We start from the raw sequence: 23,342 nt of genomic DNA on the forward strand, positions 1-23,342 counted from the left end.
CCAATTTCTCCCCTTTAATGACTCAAATTCAATCAGATTTTCAGAGATGGAAATCGCTACCTTTGTCCCTAATTGGTCGGATCAATGCTGTAAAGATGAACATTTTGCCTCGATTGTTATTTCTGTTTCAGAGTATTCCTATATTTTTACCTAAAGCTTTTTTCAAAAAGTTAGACCAGCTAGTTACATCGTTTTTGTGGGGAGGGAAACACCCCAGGGTGAGGAAATCATTATTACAGAGACTGACATTTGATGGTGGTCTTGCCTTGCCTAACTTTTTATTTTACTATTGGTCCTCTCATGTTCACAAATTGACCCATTGGCTTGAATCTCAAGACCTGCTGTGGTGCAAACTGGAACGCCTGTCGTGCACTTCCTCATCCTTAGAAGCTTTATTATTCTCTCCACTACCACTTAAGCCTTCTCATTTCACCCAAAATCCCATGGTACAGTCTAGTCTAAGGGTCTGGTCACAATTCAGAAGTCATTTTAAGTACATCTCTACGTCAGTACACATGCCCATCACGCAGAACCATCTGTTTACTCCTGGCCTCATTGATGGTACCTATGTACAGTGGAAGCGTCATGGTATTAATACATTTAAGGATCTCTATAAAGATGGCACTTTAACTTTTTTAGACCTGTGTTCAGAAACAAATCTTCCGGCTACCAATCTATTCCGTTATTTTCAGGCACGGCATTGCACTTCTGCTCTCTTCCCCTCCTACCCTCTTCTCCCAAATGTCCAACCGTGGGAGGAATTCTTATCCCTTAAACCCAATAAGAAGTCAATTATATCTTTAATATATAAACAACTTATGGATTTAAATGTCCATTCCGTTGCTATAATTAGGGGGGCTTGGGAGCAGGAGTTAGGAATAATTTTTTCGGATCAGCAATGGGAGAAAGCAGTATCCAATGTCCGTTATAGTACGTCCTGTGCCAGGTTACAACTCATCCAGTTCAAGGTGTTGTACAGGGTTTACTATTCAAAGTCTCGTCTGTCTGAGATTTACCCACAAGTGATGGATCAGTGTGAGAGATGTCATGCCACCCCATGTGACCTAGGCCATATGTTCTTTCTGTGCCCAAGACTCCATGGCTTCTGGAGTCAGTATTCAGTTATTCTTTCCAAAGCTCTTGGGACCCAAATCTGCATGGACCCTTTTCTAGCTGTTTTTGGGCTTCCAGTCAACACTGGTCTAACCGACCCTACACACTTCAAAATATTAGCCTTTACATCACTTTTGGCTAAACGTTGCATCTTACTCCTTTGGAAATCTTCAAAGCCACCTTCAGTTTCTTTTTGGTTTAGAGATGTGATGTCATCTCTTAAATTGCAAAAGATAGGCCTTGTGGCGAAGGGCAAATACAGAGAATTTTATTCTATCTGGGGCCCCTTCGTGGACTATTGCAAGTCATTAAACGCTCTACCAGCTGATTAATATCATGTCTCTTCCCCCCCCTTTTTTTTTTTTTTTTTTTTTTCCCCTTTTGGGGTTTGTGTTTGTTTTGGGTTTCTTATTAGGTTTTGTTTTGTTTGTTTACTTAAGCGTGTGTGTAGATGTGCCTGTGTGTGTGTTATTGTGTCTGTTCATGTAAGAAAAACTAAAAAAATATGTGAGGGGAACAGATTGTGTTGTCATTGTAAACTACTGTACACTTGTCTCTCAATAAAAATATTAAAAAAAAAAAAAAAAAAAAAAAGGTGGAAAAGAGGCTGTAACAAATCTGGCTGAAGTTCAGATTCCAATGCTTTTAACCCTTTTTACAACCAAACAACCTTCCCCAAACATTAGTTGTTGTTGTTTTTAACCATAACCACATTATTTCTCCTGAAAGTAATAATCAGAGAATATCTGATAATGGCAAAAGAAAAAGAAAACAATGTGCACATGGCAGAAGTGAGCGTTAAACAAAAACTGTCACTGAATGTCATCGGGAGTTGTAAGAATCCGTCACTGTGTTTGGTGAGCATTGTTTCTGGTGACAGAAAGCTTTCAATTGAATGAATGCTGCAGAAAAGCCCGAGAAATAGTATGCAGAAAATGTGTGAACAGGCCCGTCCACATACATTCTCTGGCTTTCAAACCTAGATTCTGGCCCATATTTACTGCATTGGACACACACATGCATACACACAGGTGCACTACGTTCTTTTTTTGCTCTTGCAAATTAAATGAAAATTAAGTAAAAAGATGACGGACGGAAGCTCAGAACCATGCACACAAACACACACCGGGCTTCTATTCCCTCCAGGTGTTGCAGACACACCCGACTGCCTCGAAGTTCTTTTAATTAAGAGCAAAGTGTGACGATCCAATCCAGGAAACTCAAACACACACAGAAGCACATGGACTCACACTTGCTCCAGCTGTCTGGAAAGCGAGCGAATGCTCGCTGCAAAGCAACAGGACAAACTGTACAGTAACGCAGGCGTGCTGTCTTTGTTAGAGTGTCCTTTCCTTCTGCAAGCCATCTGGGTTTGTGGCTGTTTGTGTTTCGCTTCTCGTTATAAGGACAGCGGTACACATGCTGTCAGAACGTGTGCATCATGTGGAGGTGGGTGGGTGCCGATTTTGAGCGTACAATCTTGCATGAGTGCGAGTGTTTACCAGTGTAAAATAGGAAAAAATGGGCACACATGCTTCCCTGTGTGCATTCAAGTATCCGTGCTCACAGTTTGTCTGTGCGCCGGGACAAAGTGCAAACACTACACACTGTAATTAGTGCAATTTAACTTCAGGACAAAAATGAATCAGGTTAACAAGAAACAAAAAAGGTTCACAGCATCAACAGCAGCCAGTGAACTGAATACTTAAATATTTCAGGAACCACTTCCAAGTGTGTGCTATTTCCAGACCTGATCCATAATTCAGCATTAGCATTTTTCTCCCAGAAACCTTGAAACTCTTCAGTCTGATCTGAAAATGTTGCTTTTAATTTCAGCTGAAAGACAACAAGTTTTTTTCTTTACTCTGGAGACATTATTTGGTAAGGTGACATAATTGTAGCCGCTGCTGTCACGGCCCCGGGGTTTGTGTGGTTTTTGAGTTCTTAGTTAACATATATTTGAGTTTTAGTTTCTGTCTGGCTCATATCTGTTTGAAGATTCAATTTTCTGTTTGGTGAACTTTTAGTTTCTTCTGTTGATTTCTTTAATATTCTAGTAGACTGTTTTTTTTTATTTCTTGTTATATTTGTCAAGTTTTTGTTTGTTGTTATTACGTTAAGTGTTCTCTGAGGATGAAATTCACTTTTGTGATGTTGTGTTTGGTTCACATCGTGATCATTTTAGCAGTAGATGTAGTGGTACAGTCTCCCCAGTGATTCCCTCTTTCTGCCTCTGTCTCATCCATGCGCTTGTATTCATGGTTATCTAAGTGTGATTCTTGAATCTGTTGTTAGTTGTCTTTTGTTTATTTCCTATTTTACAATAAAAGCAGGGTTTCTTTCACAGGTTGAAACAGGGTTACTTCTTCCTTTTGTAATTGGCTCCCTTGCCCTGATTGCCTGTCTCATGTCCCTCGTGCTGGTCAGTCCCCATGCAAACTTCAGCGTAAACGCAGTTTCTTCTCTTCATTTTATTTTAATTGTCCTTTTCATTTTTTCAGCTTTTAAACACAGAAACAGCATCACATTGAGTTTCGCCAGTCTACCGGATAAGTGGGTGGACAGCTAAGTCACAGAAAGTAAACGGCATTGGATCATAATATTTACCAGGAGCTTGTTTTTTCATATTTTAAAAGTTCTATAGTTGTAGTAACTCTGTGAGGTTTTTACGTGTAAATACTGGTTACCTGTAACAGATTGTTTACATACAGGAACTTGCAGAAAGGGGAGTGGTCTATTTTGAAAGAACTACGACAGAGTCAGGCAGGACTTCTCTGGTCTCGACCTCTCACCCTGTAACATCACAATCTATCTCTCACTGTTTATGTAAATATTAAATAAGAGGAAAACAATCAGTTCAATAAAGTAGAAACCAGACTCCACACATTAGAACAGATGCTAGAACCAAAGACCCAGCCTGTTTTTGACCTTGTCTCCCAGCTGTAGCTGACCTCTTGGACAGCAGCAGCCACATCAGACGGCACACAGGGCGGAGGGCGCCGCTGCCCTCTCCATGCACCCTGCAGCCTTACAGCATTGGGGAGCTCTGGTAAAGGGAGATTAGCTGTGTGTGTGTGTGTGTGTGTGTGTGTGTGTGTGTGTGTGTGTGTGTGTGTGTGTGTGTGTGTGTGTGTGTAACTTCCCATTCTTTCAGTCTCGCCCTTTCCTTCTCTTCCACCACTCTAATCCTTAAAACCTCTAAATCCTCCCTCCTCTCCCTCCTTCTGTCCCCCAAGTCCTTATTTCTTCTGCTGCCCATCTGGTTTCAAGGAACAATCTGCACCTTGTACAGATCAGAAAAAAGTTTAAAGTCCTGAAAACAAAACCAACGCAGATGTGCATGCTCATTGATTCAATGGGTACGACTGCTGATGGTGCTTTTACTTCTTTCCCTTAAGATCAACATAAGCGGAGGCCTCCATTAACATCGCCTACCACCCCTGTGCTGTGCATCCACCCTGTCTACAAACTCTGCTCAGAGCACATCAATATTTTAAACATTATTTCTATATTTACGTTTTGGGAACCTCAAAGCTCCCAGGGGTGGATGGAACATTGAGCAGAAAAAAGATTTCCTGTTGTGCTTAGAATTATTTGTTCCTGAGATTATGGTCACTGCTGCATACTGCATTTTGATCCTTCCCCTTTTGCACGACGGCTCCCCTGTACCAACCTTCCTCTGGATTAGGAAGTCAATGGAGATTTAGCCAAGTCAATGGAGGGAGTTTCTGAAGTCTACAATGCATTAGAGGAGGACAAAGCGTTTGTTGTAGCTGTGAATTAGTGAAGGAAAACCCAGGTGCTGACTTCTCACCGCCTGTGAGCTCAGAAGCAGGTGATCTGGCTCTGCGATGTTTCTTTCATGCTGGAGGTTAAACTCGTGACAGATAAAGTCCCATATCAGTATAACCTTATCGCTGCCAGCTGCTTGACTCTCAGGCAGTGCTGGCCAGGTGGAATGGTCTTGATGTACTAAGGTACTGAATGTCCTTTTGGCTGTAGGCTCTCACTGGTGTTGGAAAACATCTCTGGACATGAATGCATGAGGAATAAACCCTACACGTTCAATAGACAGTGTAGAAGCACACAAATAAAAATTTATCAAGGTCTTAAATCCTTAAATTACAAAAAAGCAAAAAACTTTTCAATTTAGTGCCCTGTTGGGTAGCTACGTCTCCTTTATACTCACTGATTTCTGCTTCATTCACAGACAGCAACATGTTTTCATCCCCAGACATTACGTGCTGTCACTCTATCAGGTACTAGTCACATCCAAGTAGAAAAATGAAGCCAACACGGAAGTGCCAAAGCTGCACTTCCTCTCATGGCCACTTGAATCTGAGAGACAATTATTTTTTCAATAATTCATCTGTTTGGATACTGGAGTGTGAAGCTTTGCCACTTTCATTGGCAGGCGTCCAGATACAGGCATCTGCCAGGCGTCACCTCTGCTAACTAGAGTGAAATTGCAGTATTTTATTTCTCTGTTACTTTCTGTGCAATAGCACCTGTGCAGCTTGCTACGTTTGCTACCAAGTTTGCTAGTGTTAGCTGAAAACTTGAAACTCCACCCTCTAATCCAAATATGGTCACTTCTAGCAACATTAGCATTTTCTGTAGCCAAAACACTAATATTGAAGCTGCAAAATATCCTGAAACCAATGGGTGATGTCGCTACACCGTTCCTCACCATTACACACAAAACCTCCTTGGACGGCAGTCTTGACACACTGGCTATAACTGCGGTGAACACTGAGAGACAACAGTCACATTATATAGAGCGACAGTGGCTGCATGAGGAGGCTGGAGTCAGAAGGCTGCAGTTTGCCTCCTGCTGGGAGCGTTTTACTTTCATTTTCATTCTGATTAGTTTGCAGCTATGAGCGTAGAACTAAAGGCTCTTGGTTAGATGTAGAAACAGATGCGTTACTTCATTACTAAAACCGTGATTTTTTTTGCGAGTGTCTCATGACAGTGACATAAGCAAGTGCGACGTTCGTGACAACAGCTGTGTGCAGATCAACAATGGATCATATATCGAGTGTGGGAGAGAGTATAAGCGTGGAAGTACTGACCTTACTTTGAGTTTGATTCCATAAAAAGTGACAAAAACATTAGTGTCCGCTGTGCGTGGGAAGAAAACTTCTTTTTACAGTGAAAAAAAAACCCCTAAACCTCCGAACAAGCACCGAGTAGCTACGACGTAATGGGAAATTCACAGAGAAACTCGCGGATTCTTCCACTGACCGCGGCACACCTGCACCAGGGTAAACCTCCGCCTACCCCAGTCCTGCTTTACAGGTGAAAATAGAGCAACAGCACCGCTGAGTCTTTGACTTTATTTATTTTCTGCTGTGTTTTACTTGCATCTATTTGAAAGACTGAGTGTAAACACAAAAAATATTTTATTTTATGTGCTGGAATGTGCAGAAAATAGGTTTAAATGTTAAACTAATTTCTTCCAGTCAGAGAATGTTGCATATAATTAAATTTTTGCTTGATGCATAAAGTTAAAAGATTAAAACTAATAAAACAAGTTTTAAAAAGAGACTTTTCCATTTGATTACATTTTGTATGATGGATTATGTAGAAAAAGTAGAATTGGGCTGAAAGATCTATCGCTTTATCACCTCTTCAGGTTGTAAATCGTGTTTTTAACAAGTAACTACGTAACTAAGTAACTAAGTAATTAATTACTTTTGAAAATAAGTAATCAGTAAAGTAACAGGATTACTTTTTTGGGAAGTAATCAGTAATTAGTTACTGATTACTTTTTTCAAGTAACTTGACCAACACTGCCTATAACGAACTTTACCTTCCAGTAGCGCCATTATACGTTCAAAATGAGAAGATTCAAGTTGCCCAGTAATCCAGATGATAATTTTTAACCTTAGATTTTCGTCCTAACGCACTGACTGCTATTGAATTGGTTGCTTCAGATTGCAGATGAGCACAGTTGGGGAACATTTGCTGCATGCACATCTTGCTTGTTAACTCCATCCATCCATTCGCTTCCGCTTATCCTTTTCAGGGTCGCGGGGGGCGCTGGAGCCTATCCCAGCTGTCATAGGGCAAAAGGCGGGGTACACCCTGGACAGGTCGCCAGTCTGTCACAGAGCTAACACATAGGGACAGACAACCATTCACACTCACATTCACTCGCACATTCACACCTAGTGGCAATTTGGATTATCCAATTAACCTATCCCCACAAGTTGCATGTCTTTGGACGGTGGGAGGAAGCCGGAGTACCCGGAGAGAACCCACGCAAACACGGGGAGAACATGCAAACTCCACACAGAAAGACCCCGGCCTGATGGTGGAATTGAACTCAGGACCTTCTTGCTGTGAGGCAACAGTGCTAACCACCGTGCCACCGTGCTGCTTGTTAACTCATAATTCAAAACATATTGTGACAAGAAAACTTTTTTTTCCTCTAAAACAAAAGTCCAATTCCAGTAACTCTCTGCACTGAAGTATGGACTTAATCCTGGATTCTCATTCAGCTGTGACTATCCTAAATCTCTTGACCCCATTTGTGTGAGCGTGCATGAAGATGGTCATCGCCTACTGTTCAGCTGGAAAGCTCAAACTTACATACTTGTGTGTCCCTTGTTTTTATTGTTGTCCTGCTTGTAAAACATATGCTTGTCTCTTCATTTTTCCTGATTTCTTCTGTTCTATATAATTCAGCTTCTGTTTCTATGTGTACAGCTCTTCCATTCAAGCATGATCAAACTACACTGCCATCAATTTGCGTACCCCAGTAGGTATGCAAAAGATTGATTTACAGTTTAATTAAAGAGCTGAACAATTAAAGTTTATTTAAACAGGGACTTCAAAATACCTGGCCAAAGATCCCCAAGTGGCGAAACGTGCTTCTAGAAGGACTTTGACAACGAACCGCTGGGTTTAATGATGAAATGAAACCCGGTTTGAGTACGTTTCTGCTCAATAAAATATTAGTTCAGTCCTGTGTCTGGCTTCTATACTGTGCATAATAATCTTACACCATATAGTGGTAAATATCAAAGAGTGCCTCAGTAGCTAATGCCTGCACATTTCTCTAAAATCACATTACTCCTTTGGCCATGGTGTTCTGGTCCGGTTAATGATTAGCCAGATGATGAAGCCATTATTGACTGAACCTGCTGCCTGTGCCTCATGGAACATTAAATACATCACTTCCTCTCAAGGGGCCCAACGCTGGCCCTCACTCTGTTTCCCTTCAGTGAGGAAATGAAAACAGTCATTAGAATCAGAGAAGGACAGAGAAGCTAAAAGAGAGCAGGATAAGGGTCCTCGCATGTTTCAGGAGCAAGTTATCACATACAGCCCTGACTCACAGTGTCTTAAAGATTGCTTGTGTTCAACCCCCGCCCCCCGATGCATCAAACTGCAATGCAACCCAGCTTTTGTAAAAGGCAGCTGGAGTACACCCAACCCTCTATAACGTCTCCCTATCATCTCATAGTGGGTTTGTTCAGTTTGAAGTGGTCCCCTTCTGTCATTTTCCCATAAAGCTTCTGTACAGCCAAGCATCCCCCAGACCAGCACTCTCTGTTCTTATTCTTCTCTCAGTTTTCTCTGACAGCCTGCTCGATCGACAAGCAGAGGGTTTACAAACGTCCAATATCATTATTATGTTGTTACAATTCTGTCTTTCCTAATCTGTATGTTATCTGGTTGTGGCCTGCTAAGAATGCCAACCACACCCCATCTTCTCCTCTCCGCGAGGGGAGCACAGTCTTACACGCCGCCTCACCACCGGCCCTCTGCTGGGCTTATGAAAGCGGCTTGGTTCGCTCCAGGCCTGTGAGCTAGTGAGCTATAATGTCATTGTTTCTGCTGTTATTGTAAAGGATATCACACACACACACACACAGACACACACACACACACACACACACACACACACACACACACACACACTGTCCGCAGAAACCTACAGCGATAAAGCTCACACTCCAGCCTGCACGCGTGCGTAAAAAGGGAAATCTGAGCGGCGCTGGATGTGTAAACCGAAGGATGGGGTGCAGTCCCCATTGATGAAAACGAGTGGGTGAGGGCTGGATAATGCTATGATTCATCCCCTCCTCCCCTACCTCTCTCCCCATCAGCACTGTCACACCCCACCCTCACCACAGCCCCTTTCTACACCTGTTTGACCCGGGCCGTCTCCACTCACTGTGGCCGTAAATTGTTTTAAATGTATCGATTGTTTTCAGCAGCATCCGGTCTTCTAATGCAACCACGATTCTTTTCGGAAACACCTCCCGAGCCCTGGGTGCTGTTATATCGGTGGCTGCATGTTTGGGAACACATCAACACCTCCACAAGTGCAAAATGACGGAATCGCAGAGGCTGGTGGTTACTGGATGTGATGGTTATAATGGAGAGCTCGGCTACAAGAGCAGCTTTCTGTGCCTTAGAACTTCCACAGAGGAGGAAGAAAATGTTGCCCTTACTTTAGCATGGCTTGTTCTTTCTCCTCTTCCTCCTTTTGCCGAGCCATCACTGCCATGATTATCTTCCTTTCCTCCTCGGTGAGGTGGCTAAGGTCCGGCAGATCTGGCATGGACGGCGGCACGGTGGGTGGGCGAGGGCCGCCCTGGGGCCCCACCGAGGCGGACATCTTTTCGACCAGCACCACCCCACCACCACCTCCTCCTCCTTCTCCTCGGCGTGTCGTTTCGGCTGACAGGTTCCCCGGAGTGTTCCCGAGCCACACCTCACGACATGGTCGGCGGGCGTAGTGAACGCGGTAGCGGCAGCCGCAGCTCCGGCGAGTAGTGCGCGCCGCTCATGGTTGGAGGCACCCTCGGCTGTGCTTTTGTTTGTCCTCTTTATGGGTGTTTCTGCCCCCACCACGCTCTCGTCGTCGTTCCCCCCCCACCCCCCGCCTGCCCTCCTCTCCCCTCCACCGCCCGGATTCACACGGAGCCCATCTCCGTTTTTTCACGCCGGGAATTGAGTCGAGCTGAGGAGGGGGCCGTGGTTCTTCTTCGCTCGGCTGATCTGTGGAGCCTCCGCCGTCGTCGGACTGGAGCTGGATGTGGGGTTGGTATAGGCGGAGTCCGTGCTCTCTCTCTCTCTCTCTCTCTCTCTCTCTCTCTCAGTCAATGGGAATGCAGCCCACCGTCATCTCCCGTTTTTGCAGAGGCGCGCTTACTCATGTGAGAATGGGGTCCTTAACCATCCCAGGCGTCGCTCGGGCACGCGCATCTCAAACCCACACAAAGTTCAGGGAGCACAAAGCGTGTCGGTGTCTGACACTACCGGCTGCTTCCGGTCCCCTTTCAATGCTTTTGTATTTCGTCAACTCGAATAAATCACCGCCGGTTTAATGCACGATCACTTTCAGCACCACGGACAGCTGCTCAGTTCTCTGTGAGCAGTTTCCACACCTGAGCGATTCCACGTCGTGTTTATGCTGTATTTTTGAAACGCTCCAAACCACGAGAGCAGGTAACGAGCTTATTCTCCCGTATTCGGACCTGAGATTGCACCAAGCACAAGCGAGCACAAGCAGCTGCTGCACAAAACCTGATCTAACCATTCTTTGACGTCATTTGAATCGTGTGTCCTGATACAGACTTTAGACTGACCTCCGTACTTCACGCGCTTTACTTTAGGGCAATGGAAGCTGGGCAGGGGTCTCTGACATTTCCATTTGACCCACCTTTCCTCTAACATTATGTAGCTCATGGTTTTGTGTTATTCTTGAAAGAAAAGTGGTTTCTCTGGGTCATTTTAGCCTTAGACGCATCCATTTATTTCCCTTTTGTTTATTTCCCCCATCTTTGTTCGTTATATATAAGTAAATGTTGACTAACTGCCAGGCTGATTGGTGTTCAGTCGGTTTTAATATTGTAGTTTCTTTCATTGCATCCTTCCTTGTTAAAGGTGTGTGCTTAAAATAATTTTTAAAAAAATTAAACTCATCTAGTTATTTACTGAATGTACAGAAAAACAAAAACATTTTGGACAACTTCATGTTCAAAATATCTGAGTGTTGTGTTAAAGAGATAATAACCAAAGTCAAACTAGGGTCAGATGAGGAATCAAACAAGAACCACATGTTTGTTTGTTTGTTTGTTTGTTTGTTTGTTTGTTTGTTTGTTTGTTTGTTTTGGTGCAGATGCCATACCAGCACAACCCCAAAGTCAGCTGCGTTATCTCCCAGAACTAAAAAAGAGATCTTCTGCTTGTTATGCAAATGTGTTAACCACCACACTACGGCTAGATTATACCTTCATATAACACCGCTTCATACCACAAGATGGTGCAGTGAGTCAGAATAACCTTTATTTAACCAGCCAAATCAATAAAATCAATAAAATCAATAAAAGCAATTAATATACAGCAGGACATATCCAAAAACAATTCAATAATCCCACTGTCAAAACACTGCCCCCTAGTGGGGAAAATTGTAGTTAAATTCTGCGAATTACAAATTAGGGGCTTGTCTGGGATTTGCTGTCTCACATCCACAAGGGTGAATTGCATCAGGCTACACAGAGCATGTTGGAAGTCACACACAGGAACAGCACAGAGGACGTGGCCAGTTTCCAAAATAAAACACTCTGTCCAGACCAAAAGATTAATTTTCATTTAGTTTTTAAATATTTTTTCATATTTTTTTGCTTTTCAGGATAGAAATTCTAATTGAATTCATTTCAGTTTTATATTAGTATTATAGTATCGGTTTTTATTAGTTATTTTGTTTTTATTATGATTACATGTGGAGTCTTTGACAAAAATGTGTATTTGATGTTATGGAACAAATACAGGACAGGTAATACAAGTTTATTATATTTAATATTTTGACCAAACAACTAAAGATTAAAACAGAACATGTTTTCCATGTTTTCCTTAAACGTTTTGTTTAATTTGACTTAGATTCATGTTTAGAAATATTATTTACAATAAATAAAACTTTTGCATTTTAATTTTCATAGTTGGACTAGTTTTAAATAACTTTTAAAAAGTGAAAAAAGCAATTAAAAATGTGATATGTGTTTTACCAGATTTAACTAATAATTAATAAATACAAGATTATCAGAGTTCTGTGCCTCATTAAAAACTCTAACTTTACTATTTCCATAAAGTATGCTCATCATACTTCATTTATGTGTCAGCCACTTCTGTGTTTAATTAGCCAGCTTGGTTTGCTCTGAGAATAATATTATTTTAAACGGTTCTTTACAGAGAGCGAAACATGACTGGACACCACATGACATTTATTGTAGTCTGGAGGGAAGTTTGGTCCAAAATAAGGCAGAAAATAATGAATATTTGGGTTTCTCAGTAATCTGTACAATATTTTTTGAATGAATACACAGATTTTTAGAAAGTCTTTCAGAAACATTTTTAGGTTTCGTGTCTTTTTGTGTTTTTCACAATAAGAAAAACCTGTGGATTCCAGGTATTAAGTGTAAACTTCAGAGATCTGTTTGTATGATATCAGAGAGTGAGATGCTGGCAGCTTCTGTCCATTATTAATCTCACTGTCTGTCCTGCTCTTTCGCTTCCTGGCTCATTTTGCATTCAGGTCCGGGCTCCCAGGTTACTTCGATCCGCAGCTGGTACCGGTTTCTCCCGGATGACGTAATGATGCTGGGTGACAGGCTGTGTCCGTCCAGCAGATGGCATTAAACTCTCGGCTTTTGTTTATGCTGCCGCCCGGCCTCCGTCACGTGACGTCACCGGAGCGGTGACTGTACCGCGGTGACGTCAGCTTTCCGTGGTGCAAGATTTTGTCATCATTTAGGTCGTGACTAGGGACCCCAGCCCTGAGTGGCACAGTCGTGCTACAGTCTGCTGCAGAGTGTGAAAGTCTGCAGGAGGAAGCAGAGCTTTAAGCGACCTTTACTGTTTTTATTTAACGAACTCTGACAATCACACAGGAGTAAATATAACATCATGCACACATAATCCGGAGTTTGTTTTTATCATATTGCAGCCTCATGTTACAGGAGATGAAACTACACCTCAAACTTTTCACTCAGGAAGCTTCTACCAGGAAGTGGAAAAACCGGGTCCTCTGGGCGCCGAGTAGTGATGCCCTCTCGCCAAAAACATGCGCTAGATTAACCACACTGGATGAGAACATGTAGCACTAGTACTAGTATTTTCATCTGACACGAAAATACTAGTACTAGTGCTATCCTTTGTACTCTGTAATATATGTTACTGTGCTAATGCAGATAAAGCTACTCAACAGAATATAAGTAGTTAACACCATCTCAAAGTGATCTACATTTAATACATATATCTTCCTATAGTACATATTCATAATTTAAAAATACAAAATTTTGATGCTAAAACTTTTGCTTAAATGGAATTAGCCCACCCCCCTCTTCATAACAGTCTCACATGACACATATAAGAGATGTACTGGTCTGTTCCCACTGAAAACTGTGTCATTCTACTTCTGTGTGTCTTCAAATATATCTTTGTGTCAGCCAATATTAATTTTAAATTGTTTTTTTTTGTTTTTGTTTTTGTTTTTTTATTGAATCTAAAAATAGACATGACCCGAGTATGAAGCCTGTCCCAGCTGTCACATGGTGAGGGCACAAACAAGCATCACCTCCACTTGTCAAAGACTTTGCAGAAACAGGAACAGACGATCTTTGTGAGCATACTGATATCTAGTGGACACTGACATACACTGCATGAGCAGAGAGGAGTGAATCACTTCGTAAGTCACTACATGATGTTTATGTCTGTGCAGGTTTTCATCAGTCGTGGTAACTGTAAGAGCTTGAAAATAAAAGGCAACTGGACTTTTTGTTTTAAGTCTGTGAAGCCGTTTCACCTCTCACACAAGTGGTTTCTCAAACTAACAGGTGAAGACCACAAAAAGACTTGCAGCAGTCAATCTTCAGATTGTCACCATGTTTCTGGTCACTTAAAGTGAGAGTAAGGAACTCTTCCTCAGCTCAGCGCTGATTTCAGGTTTATGGACAACAAAGCAAAGAAAAACATTAGAATTTAAAATATGTTTGTGTGTAATTACACATAGTCTGTATTAAGTGATTATTAATAATCGTATGATAAATATGATAAAGCTAAAGTAACATCAATCTCGTACGAATGTTAAATGTTAAGAGCTGATCCTGAATACTCACCATGTTTGCAGCACAGTGTAGCTCATTCGATGTATGCCATGGATAAGGGTAGGAGTGATTAGCGGCGTTAGTTATTAATTTATTGTAAATCTGTAGACATATGTTTATATTTAATACTTACAGACAGGAATTGCCCACAAAACATAATTTTCATTTTAATTATGGTCTATAATTAAGAATACGTTGATGCATTTGCCTCCAAACAATCAAAGTGTGTGTGTGTGTGTGTGTGTGTGTGTGATAATTAATAACTACATCGCTTAGCCTGGCGTTGGTTACATGAAAGATATACCTGCTCTAAGAATACTATGTAAGCAAAGAAAATATTGTCACCTGCTAGTTGTTTTTGTACAGTCCCTAAAAGTAGCACCAAAACTGCAGTGTGTCACATTAAGTTTAATTATGAGGCATGTGCATGTTCTTTTTGCACAAAGGAAGAGCTGAAAGCTTTGTGCGCGTTTCTTGTGTTTAGGTTAGAAAATGACACGAAAAGGAAGGCAGATGTTTGTTCATTTGAGGAAATGAAAACAAGGACACAAAGAGCTCAGAGACACAAATGTTTATGGGAAGCGAGGTCTGCTCTCCTTCTGTGGAGTAGCACAGCACAGTGGTCTAAGCATTTCAAGGATATTGGCTCCCTTATTAAAAGCATCATGTAACACCTTCAGCACTGTTAATGTAAGATTTGCTACATAAAATGCCATTTCTATTCATACAACATTGAAAATGTACCTTAATATTCAAATTGACTTTGCACAAACGCTTTTTCACTAATCTGCTTGACAGTGCCACCTAATGTATGAGTGAGGCACTGCAGGAGTAGACTCCGTGTTGCTGGTTTTTAGAAACTTTTTATTCCAATTTTAATAGCTTTGTTGTTTTCTGAAACATTAAATCAGAATAAATATTTTCTGAGAAAAATAAAACCCAAATAGCAATCCCAAAAAAAAAAAAAAAGATTTAGGAGAGAAATATTTACAAATTCTCTTCCTGAATAGCTTTAGTAGACATCTGAGGACAGGAAGGGCACCTATTGGTTGTTTTTTTGGCACAGATCTGCTGAGAGTCTGTCTACTTGCTGATGACCTCTGTGTCTACATCTTCTGAGCGGGACACCACTTTCCCATCAACGATCTCCTCAATCACCACCTTTTTCCTCTGGGTTCTGACTGGTTTACCTGTGGAGCGAATAGGAACATAATTTAAACCTGTAGTATGTGTCATTTTACCAGGCAACAACACTGAGATAAATAAAAGCAGCAGTGACGTAAACTTACGTTCTTCTTTGACCTCGACGACCTTAACGGTTTTCCTGCATGAAAGCAAAAAAGTTAATTTTGGATTGCTACAAGTTTAAGGAAAAAAGTACTAAATGATGAACTTTTGGGTGCAGGAACTTTTAAAACTTTCCAAATGCGAGTCAGTGTCCACAAACTCCCACGTTAAAGTTTCCAGCTTTACAGCACAAATGAACATGTTTACAGCCTGGTATATAATAAAATAAGATAAAAAATAAAAGTCTTTACAGTCAATTTCCTCTTTTATGACATCTATATGGAGAGGGAATTTGTATAGCTCAGCTGGTTTGATGTTATTAAGGGTTAAAGTTTGCTTTATTTGACCACAGAGTGCTGTATCCTCTTGCTTTCTGAGGATACTCGGGATACTGAAGTGAACCTGCCTTTCCTGTTTGTGCTTTTGAAACATTTTAATGTTTTAAGGATGCTTGGCATTCCCAAAACTTTGGTTTGCTTTAATAAAACAAACTATAACACAAAATTATGTTGTTGGGTCTTTTTTTTAATGCCCACAGCTTTAAGATTATGACACATTAGTTTTACTCATGTTTCCTTCTTCTGGCAGGAAGCGTTTTTACCACCATTTCTTCATCCAACCCTTTAACCTTTGAAAGCTGACAAGGAGTAACTCTTGAACTGTGCGGTTCGTATTATATTTCAGGCCTGCTTACAGAACAAAATGAATGGGAGTGCATCAGAAGTTAGTGAGAGTGGTCTTCGCCTATGCAGCTAACATTGGAAAAACCCAGGAACTATTCTACTGGTCGCCAAACCACGTCTTTACTGATTACAAAATTTTTATTCAATTTTTTTTGGATTAGCTGCAACTCCTGCTCCTCTCGTCAGCTTTGGCTGACTTTAAATGCATTGATGCCAGAGCACTAGCACATTAATACAGCCACTGGCACCAGTTTAAACCTCTGCTTTACTGCAAAAGTAGTTATTTACAGTGATAGATGTTTATTTATAAGTAACTTACTGTATATCCTCTCCATCCAGCAACCTTCTGTACTCTGCAATCTCCATCTCCAGCCTGGTCTTGATGTCGAGCAGCAGCTGGTACTCCATGGACTGCCTCTCGATGTCCACCCTCACCTCGCTGAGCTCCTTCTCCAAGCCGTCCACCATAGCCTGGAGCCGGGTAAGCTGCAGGCTGTAGCGGGACTCTGTCTCTGACAGTTGACCCTCCAAGGCAGATTTCTTCATGGGAGAGTAAACACACGAGGATAAAGGAGTGTGTGCCGAGTGCTAATTGCTTGTTTTGAAACTCGTATTTCCACTTGAGTCGCATAAGGCATAAAAAATGGTGACTGGCAGGTTGACTAACTGCGGTTTGTGGTGTGTTCAGGAAAATGCTGCAAATGTGTTGCTGGTATGTAGAGCCTTCCTTACCAGGCTGATCTGGGACTGTAGCTCGATCTGCAGGGCCTGCAGGGTCCTCTTGAGATCGTTGATCTCAGTCTTTGAGGACTGGAGGGTCTCTGTGCTGGAAGCCACCTGCTTGTTCAGCTCATCAAACTAAAAGGTATCAAAATGGACACAATAATGGTCACAAAGATATTCAAGCCATCGGGTGATCACATTTATTTTAGTGCAGTCATGAGATGATTCAGTTCAAAGTGCAGCCTCTTCTCCTCACCTTGACCTTATACCAGGCCTCCATCTCACGGCGGTTCTTTTCATTGATGCCCTCATACTGAGCTCTGATCTCATCCAAGACCTTGTTCAGGTCTTCCTGAGGCTTGGCGTCCACCTCCACATTCACAGAGCTGCCAGAAACCTGTCCACGCAGGGCTGCGAGCTCCTGAAACCATGACAACAGTAACAGGTAAGAGCATGAAATGCTAAGAGAGGAAAAAAACAGTTTGGGTCCTAAGGTGAAGAGCCAGTTAAAACCAGACTGTTACAGAAAGTACCAAAATTTATAAACACTGCATTCATGTAGCCTCACACTGATTCAGTTCATGACTCTGTGTGCTGCTGACTCGCTGTGTTTTCACTGTATCCCACTGTTGTTCTGTGTGGCCAAAGCATTTTTCTTTGAATGTGTTTTTTTATGCAGGTGGACATTTATGAGACTTTTGTCATCTAAGCAGACCTGGACTGTCATGTGAAAAGTCTTATCTTTTTTTATCAGCCTGAGGCTCTGAAGTCACATTAAAATGATCTAAACAAATTCGGGATTAACGGCTGTTTGAGTAGGCAAATGATGCCAAATTGCTGGTGAACTGACTCATCAAAAACTACTTTCATGCTTTTGTTCTGCACTCTGTTTTCTGGATGTGCAGCCCTGAGACTTTCAAAGTGCATCACATGTCTGTTTTTTGTTCTGCCACTCTGATGTCAGTGACAGCAGGCCGCTCACCTCCTCGTGGTTCTTCTTCAGGTAGACCAGCTCCTCCTTCAAACCCTCCACCTGCATCTCCAGATCAGACCTGCTCATGGTGAGGTCATCCAGAACCCTTCGCAGCCCTGCGATGTCCGACTCCACCGACATGCGCACCGCCAGCTCATTCTCAAACCTGTTGGGGATAAAATATTGCTTATATTGCTGTAGCTGCTCGATTGATGTTAAAACAAAAACAAATACAGACGATGTAGCGTTAGCTCAAAAACCAGCTGGGCCAGTTAAACCACTTTTTCCTTTTGTTGTTGAAGGTTACGGGTCAGTGATAATATCAAGAGAGAGCAAGAACGGGTGAAGTCACGTCTGAATAAATAGCAGTCAGCTAATTATTTTTCCACCACACAGACATCGGCAAATGTTCCCACTCACTTGATTCTGAAGTCCTCTGCAGCCAGCCTGGCGTTATCAATCTGCAGCATCAGCCTGGCGTTGTCCTGTGTGGCCAAGCCGATCTAGGAAAAGTAAACAAAGCAGAAATAGCGTGAGTGGTTTCTAATCCGAATATAATACTACCACAAAGGCGTGTTAGTGACTCATTGTCCAGAATGTAGGCTGGCAAGGTTGGGTTATTACACAGAATAACTTTATTTATTCATTCCAGAGTAAATGCTTTAACAGGATCAAAGAACTATTTTGTTCATCAAGTGCGTCTGAGCATCACTCTTGGCAGGGTTTCTACATCCTGTTGAGTAACAAAGTCCAGTTTGTCATTTTGTGTAGTTTTTTTTGATCTGATCCACATTCCACGGACAGACAACTGAATGATGCTGCTGGTGTGTCAGCATGCCATATGTTATTGATAATGTTGCAGAGTAGCCTTATTGTGTTTAAAAGAAGCAGGTGACTTCCTTTGAAAAACAGGCGACATATGTTGAAACGATAATTTGTGTTTGATTTTTATGTTTTTCTTCAAACAAATAACGGCATTTCCATCATCACCTAATGCAGAAAGGGTTAAAAAAATACTAAGAAACGAAGGGAACTTAGTTCGGCAACATTCAGAGCTTATCAACAACAGATGTGGGAGATAAAAAAAAAAAGTTTAAGGGTTGGAAAGAAGAGTTCAGCTTCATTTTTTGAAGTTTTGAAATTGTTTTCTTTAGTTAAACATTTACTGAAGGGGAGAGCTCACCTTTTTGCGCAGGTCTTCGATGATTTTCTCATACTTGCTGTAGTCCCTGACAGTGGGGGTCTGCTTCTCGTACCACTCGCGGATTTGACGCTCCAGCTGCGCGTTGGAAGTCTCCAGAGAGCGCACCTTTTCCAGGTAGGAAGCCAGCCGGTCGTTGAGGTTCTGCATAGTCACCTTCTCGTTGCCTGATACGGAGAAGCTGCCGCTGTCACCTGAGAGCGTCTGTGACAAGTCAAAGCCGGAGCCGAGGCCGTTGGAGGCGTAAGACACCCGGACGTTTCTACCACCTGCCCCGCCATAGACGCTCATTGTACCCCGAGAGCTTCGCAGGCTGGGCGCGGAGGAGAGGGAAAGAGCGGATAATCCGTGGCGGATGGAGGTCATGATGAGTCGGTCTCTGTTCTCAGGTGCGGCGATCGCTAAGTCTCCACGAGTGGTACGCAAGAGGTGGTGCTGACGGAGCCCGGAGGAAGGTTTTATAGGGCAATGAGAGGAGGGAGCTGCCAAACAGGTATACTGCTCGTCACTGCAGGTGTGACCAGGCGTGGTGGGTCTTTTTGGTATTCGCTGTAACGGCCGCCACTGAATATTTTGTTCAAGAGGGTGTTGGCCATTGTTCGTGCCGTTCGTCATTTTCAATTAAGCCTCTTAATCTGAGGAGGAAATGAAAGATGAATTTCTCTTTTGGTAGAAGTATGTGGGAATGATCTTTATAGAATAATTCGCTCATAACAAAGACCAAAAATAATATCCTTACAGAGATGAACGTGTCACCCTAATGTGTCTCACAGTTGGCATTTTGACCTGTTGACACAGGCTGTAGACAGGATGCCCAAAGTCAGGCGCAGGTCCACCTTCTATGGGTCGGGTGAAATGCAGACTCTTTCCCTTTAAAGGTGGTCTGTGGCTAACAGAGACCAGACGTTAGCGTCTGCTCACATCTGTCTATGCCACATCTGCGGTTTTTTCTATGGGCCGCATTCTGAATTTACTCAGGGTGACTCATGGTGATTCTGCTCGGACACATCTGAAACATTTGCCAGTACTGTATGGTAGTTAAGCCATAAATGCAAATGCAGCTAAGATTAGGCTCGAATGTATCGCCTGTACGGCTGTTAGTTAGTAACTGCTTCTTACAGTAGGTGTTACAGAGTGACAGACCTACAAACTTACCACAAGAATAAAAGGAGTCTCTCAAAATGATATATTTTATATATATTAATCTAAAAAGTAACTTCCATATGAGGCAAAAGAAGTGGTAAAACCCAGGGATAAGAGGTTTCATTCTCTGAACAGAGGCGGAGCCAAGGGGTGGCCATAGACTCGCAACCAGGGTGAAACCAGAAAACTTCTGATACAGTTCTCTTGGGAATGCATATGAATGGGGGCCTGTGGTAGGAGTGGGCGGACTGATCCAAACATAGATAGTATTAATGCAACGTTGCTACTGGCATCATATAGATGTGGATGGCATACTTCAGTTTCAGTTTTTCACTCCTTAGGTTCAGTATGTTGCTCCCCTTTCATCACAAAGTAGACGTGTCTGTGCAAACACAGCTCCTCTCATGCACATACGATTCTCCCCCTCGTTCTGTCATGTGACACCTTGTGCAAAGACACATGCGGGCTGCAGAGAGGAGCATCCTGCAGGAACATTTTACAGCTGTCAGTGAACACACAGCAAACTGCAATATGTGTGTAAGAAGGGAATTCTCTGCTGTTGCAAAACAGTTTGTACAAATGGATCAAAAACTGAAAAAGGCAACAACAAGCTGCAAAATAAAAAAAATAAAAAAAACGCTCAAAGAGACCCAGATCCCCGGCACAGACACCGAGGCTCCTGGTAGAGAAAACCCAGGTAGTTTATGGTGGTGAAAGTCATGTTTCAGTTATGACTCATGTGGGCTCAACAGCATTAGTAATTTTCAAAGTGTTTTTGGTCACGATAGCTGTTACTTCAGCTGACTGGTTACCAATAGAGTACATTCAAAGATTGAAATAATGTAATCATCCTTTTGAAACATGTTAAATTATTTTATTGGAAGTGAAAAAATGTAAATGCCTGGATATAATAACCATTCTGTGTTAACTGTTAAGATGAATGTATTTATATAGCACAACAATGATGCATTCACCTCATTAAGTTTGTTGTATCACTACTGGTACTTGGTATCTGTGATACTGGGCCAGTATTTACACCTCTAGCCTACAGAGCTGAAGCTCAAGTTTCTACTACTTTTGATCACACTTTTAAAACACCTGGTTGGTGCAGTATAGATGTTTTAGTAGTAGTAAAGTGTCTTTATGTGAGTCTCAGGCATGTCACCACGCCACGAGCCATTTTGATGTCAGGAAACAAGCAGCAGTTACTGGATTGCATCATTTTCCCTCCCTACAACCAGCTGTTTCTTATGTACACGTGGAAGTCTCCAGTGTGCTGTATGTCTAACATGTAATTATCTCTTACAATAAAATGTGTCCTGTCATAAATCCTGGACCAACCAATCAACATACAAAGGTTGTGTTTTATGGAGAAAAGAATCAGAATCAGAATTCAACTTTATTGTCATTGCACATATCAAAAGTACAAGGCAACAAAATGCAGTTCGCATCCATCCAGAAAGTGCTTTAGCAATAACATAGATATATAGATACAATACAAAATATGGGTCTATTATGGGTATGTTACAATGTACATGGAGGTATGTTATGAATATGCTATAACTATAAGTATGTACAGGCTGTAGTGAGTGTACAAGCTATGATCAGGATATAAATATGAAACTATACAAGTTATAAACAGTTGTAAAACTATAATTATTGTATAGTACAGGACGACTGTCTATATAGCATTTACAGTAGTGCAGTTTATTCGGGCTGAGGCAGAGCAGCTCCCGTACCAGACTGTTATACAGTTGTTCAGGATGCTCTCGATGGTGCAGCGGTAGAAGTTCACCAGGATGTCTGAGGACTGGTGGTTCTTCCTCAGAGTCCTCAGGAAGAAGAGGCACCTTCTTGACCAACTTGGAGCAGTTGGTTGTCCAGATGAGATCCTCGTGTTATTTTATTTAAATTCTGACATTTTTTTGTGCTGTACTTGCAAAAAAAGGGTGCTTTTTTCTGTCTGGAAGCAGATATAGATAAAGATTTTACAATTTAATTAATTAATTCATTAATTACACACTCCCCCTCCTGCACACACAGCTGAACTGCAGTTGTCTTCTGCACAGTGAGGTTACCATGAAGTGGAACGGCTCTCCTAGATCGGCTCTGGTGGCACTCTTTCTTTGGGGGCACCTTAAACGCACTCATAGAACTGGAGTTAGGTCTGGTACCTCCCCTTTTCTATCAAAAAACACTGACACATCCAACAAACGCAGTGTGACGTCAGTGTTACCAAGAAATTAATGAATTAAATATGATACATCTTTGGTAGATGTAGCCAGTTCTGAAAAAGTCATTTTCTCTGGAGTGTTGTTCTCTCAGGCTGCTGCTGTTGCACAAGCTTTTGTAGGTGAGCACTTGGGTTGCGTTTGCTAAAAGTTGGATGAGCAGCTTTTTAGGTTCATATGAGCGCTCATACAAACCAGAAGAGAAGAAACTTTTCCTACAATTTAGAAGATGAATCATGTGTTTGCAAAACTTCCTTCCTGAGTCCTTCATACTGGGTGACCGTTATTATAAGTGATCCATTTCAATGCCATGAAGGGAGTGCCTGCTTTGACTGACAGGTTGTTTCCATCTATAGTTGTTAGCTGTCTTCTTGGACTCACCTCAGCTAATTGGAGTCACTGAAGTGGAACAGTTGACTCTGTTTGTGCTGTTGGTGCATTTATGAACATTTAATTCAGTTAACTGACAAATGGTTGATGTGCTGTGTCATAATGGACTTCAAGAGGCACAGACAGGTCCACTCCACTCATCATCACAAATGTAGAACAGGGTGAATCTGTCTCCACCTTCAGGTTTTTGGGCACCCACATCGCCGCTGATCTCACCTGGACCCACAACACCATCTCCCTGGTAAAGAAAGCCCAGCAGTGGCTGCACTTCCTCCGTGTGCAGAAGCTGCTGCTGGCCTTCTACCGCTCCTCAGTGGAGAGCATGCTCTCTTACTGTCTGGATGTTTGGTACGTAGAGGCCACGACTGAGAACAGGAATCTGCACATAGTAATTAACACCACCCAAAACATAACTGGCTGCCCTCTGCCACCCCTGGAGGCCATCACCAGAACCTCCTGTCTCAGAAAAACCTG

General features: G+C 42.1%; 2 protein-coding genes across 21 annotated transcripts in view; both read right to left on the reverse strand.

Annotated features, from left to right (window-relative positions):
- The window catches only part of rims1b (regulating synaptic membrane exocytosis 1b), a 94,452-nt gene extending 84,215 nt beyond the window's left edge, over nt 1–10,237 (reverse strand). For all 20 annotated transcript variants that reach the window (XM_080302648.1, XM_080302644.1, XM_080302651.1 and 17 more), the window contains exon 1: nt 9,582–10,237. In XM_080302648.1, coding sequence (XP_080158774.1) covers nt 9,582–9,748 — 167 coding nt within the window. In that variant the 5' untranslated portion in view covers nt 9,749–10,237. The remainder of the gene's footprint in view (nt 1–9,581) is intronic.
- A 4,556-nt stretch (nt 10,238–14,793) lies between these two features.
- On the reverse strand, nt 14,794–19,936 carry LOC113023580 (keratin, type I cytoskeletal 19-like). The gene is made up of 8 exons (XM_026169734.2): nt 19,087–19,936; nt 18,324–18,406; nt 17,913–18,069; nt 17,187–17,351; nt 16,940–17,065; nt 16,527–16,747; nt 15,527–15,561; nt 14,794–15,427 (listed from the first exon to the last, which is right to left on the reverse strand). Exons 1-8 carry the CDS (start codon nt 19,717–19,719, stop codon nt 15,321–15,323), a joined length of 1,527 nt encoding a protein of 508 aa, XP_026025519.1. The 5' UTR covers nt 19,720–19,936; the 3' UTR covers nt 14,794–15,320.
- Between the last annotated feature and the right edge of the window lie 3,406 nt (nt 19,937–23,342).

Source organism: Astatotilapia calliptera, chromosome 6 (genome assembly GCF_964374335.1).
Source record: "Astatotilapia calliptera chromosome 6, fAstCal68.1, whole genome shotgun sequence".
NCBI lineage: Eukaryota > Metazoa > Chordata > Actinopteri > Cichliformes > Cichlidae > Astatotilapia > Astatotilapia calliptera.

Coding starts and splice junctions, on each gene's coding strand:
- LOC113023580 (XM_026169734.2), bottom strand. CDS start 19,719: ATGACGAACGGCACGAACAATGGCCAACACCCTCTTGAACAAAATATT. Junction 18,407..19,086: donor TCGAAGACCTGCGCAAAAAG/GTGAGCTCTCCC, acceptor TACTTTTCCTAG/ATCGGCTTGGCCACACAGGA. Junction 15,428..15,526: donor CGTCGAGGTCAAAGAAGAAC/GTAAGTTTACGT, acceptor TTCGCTCCACAG/GTAAACCAGTCAGAACCCAG.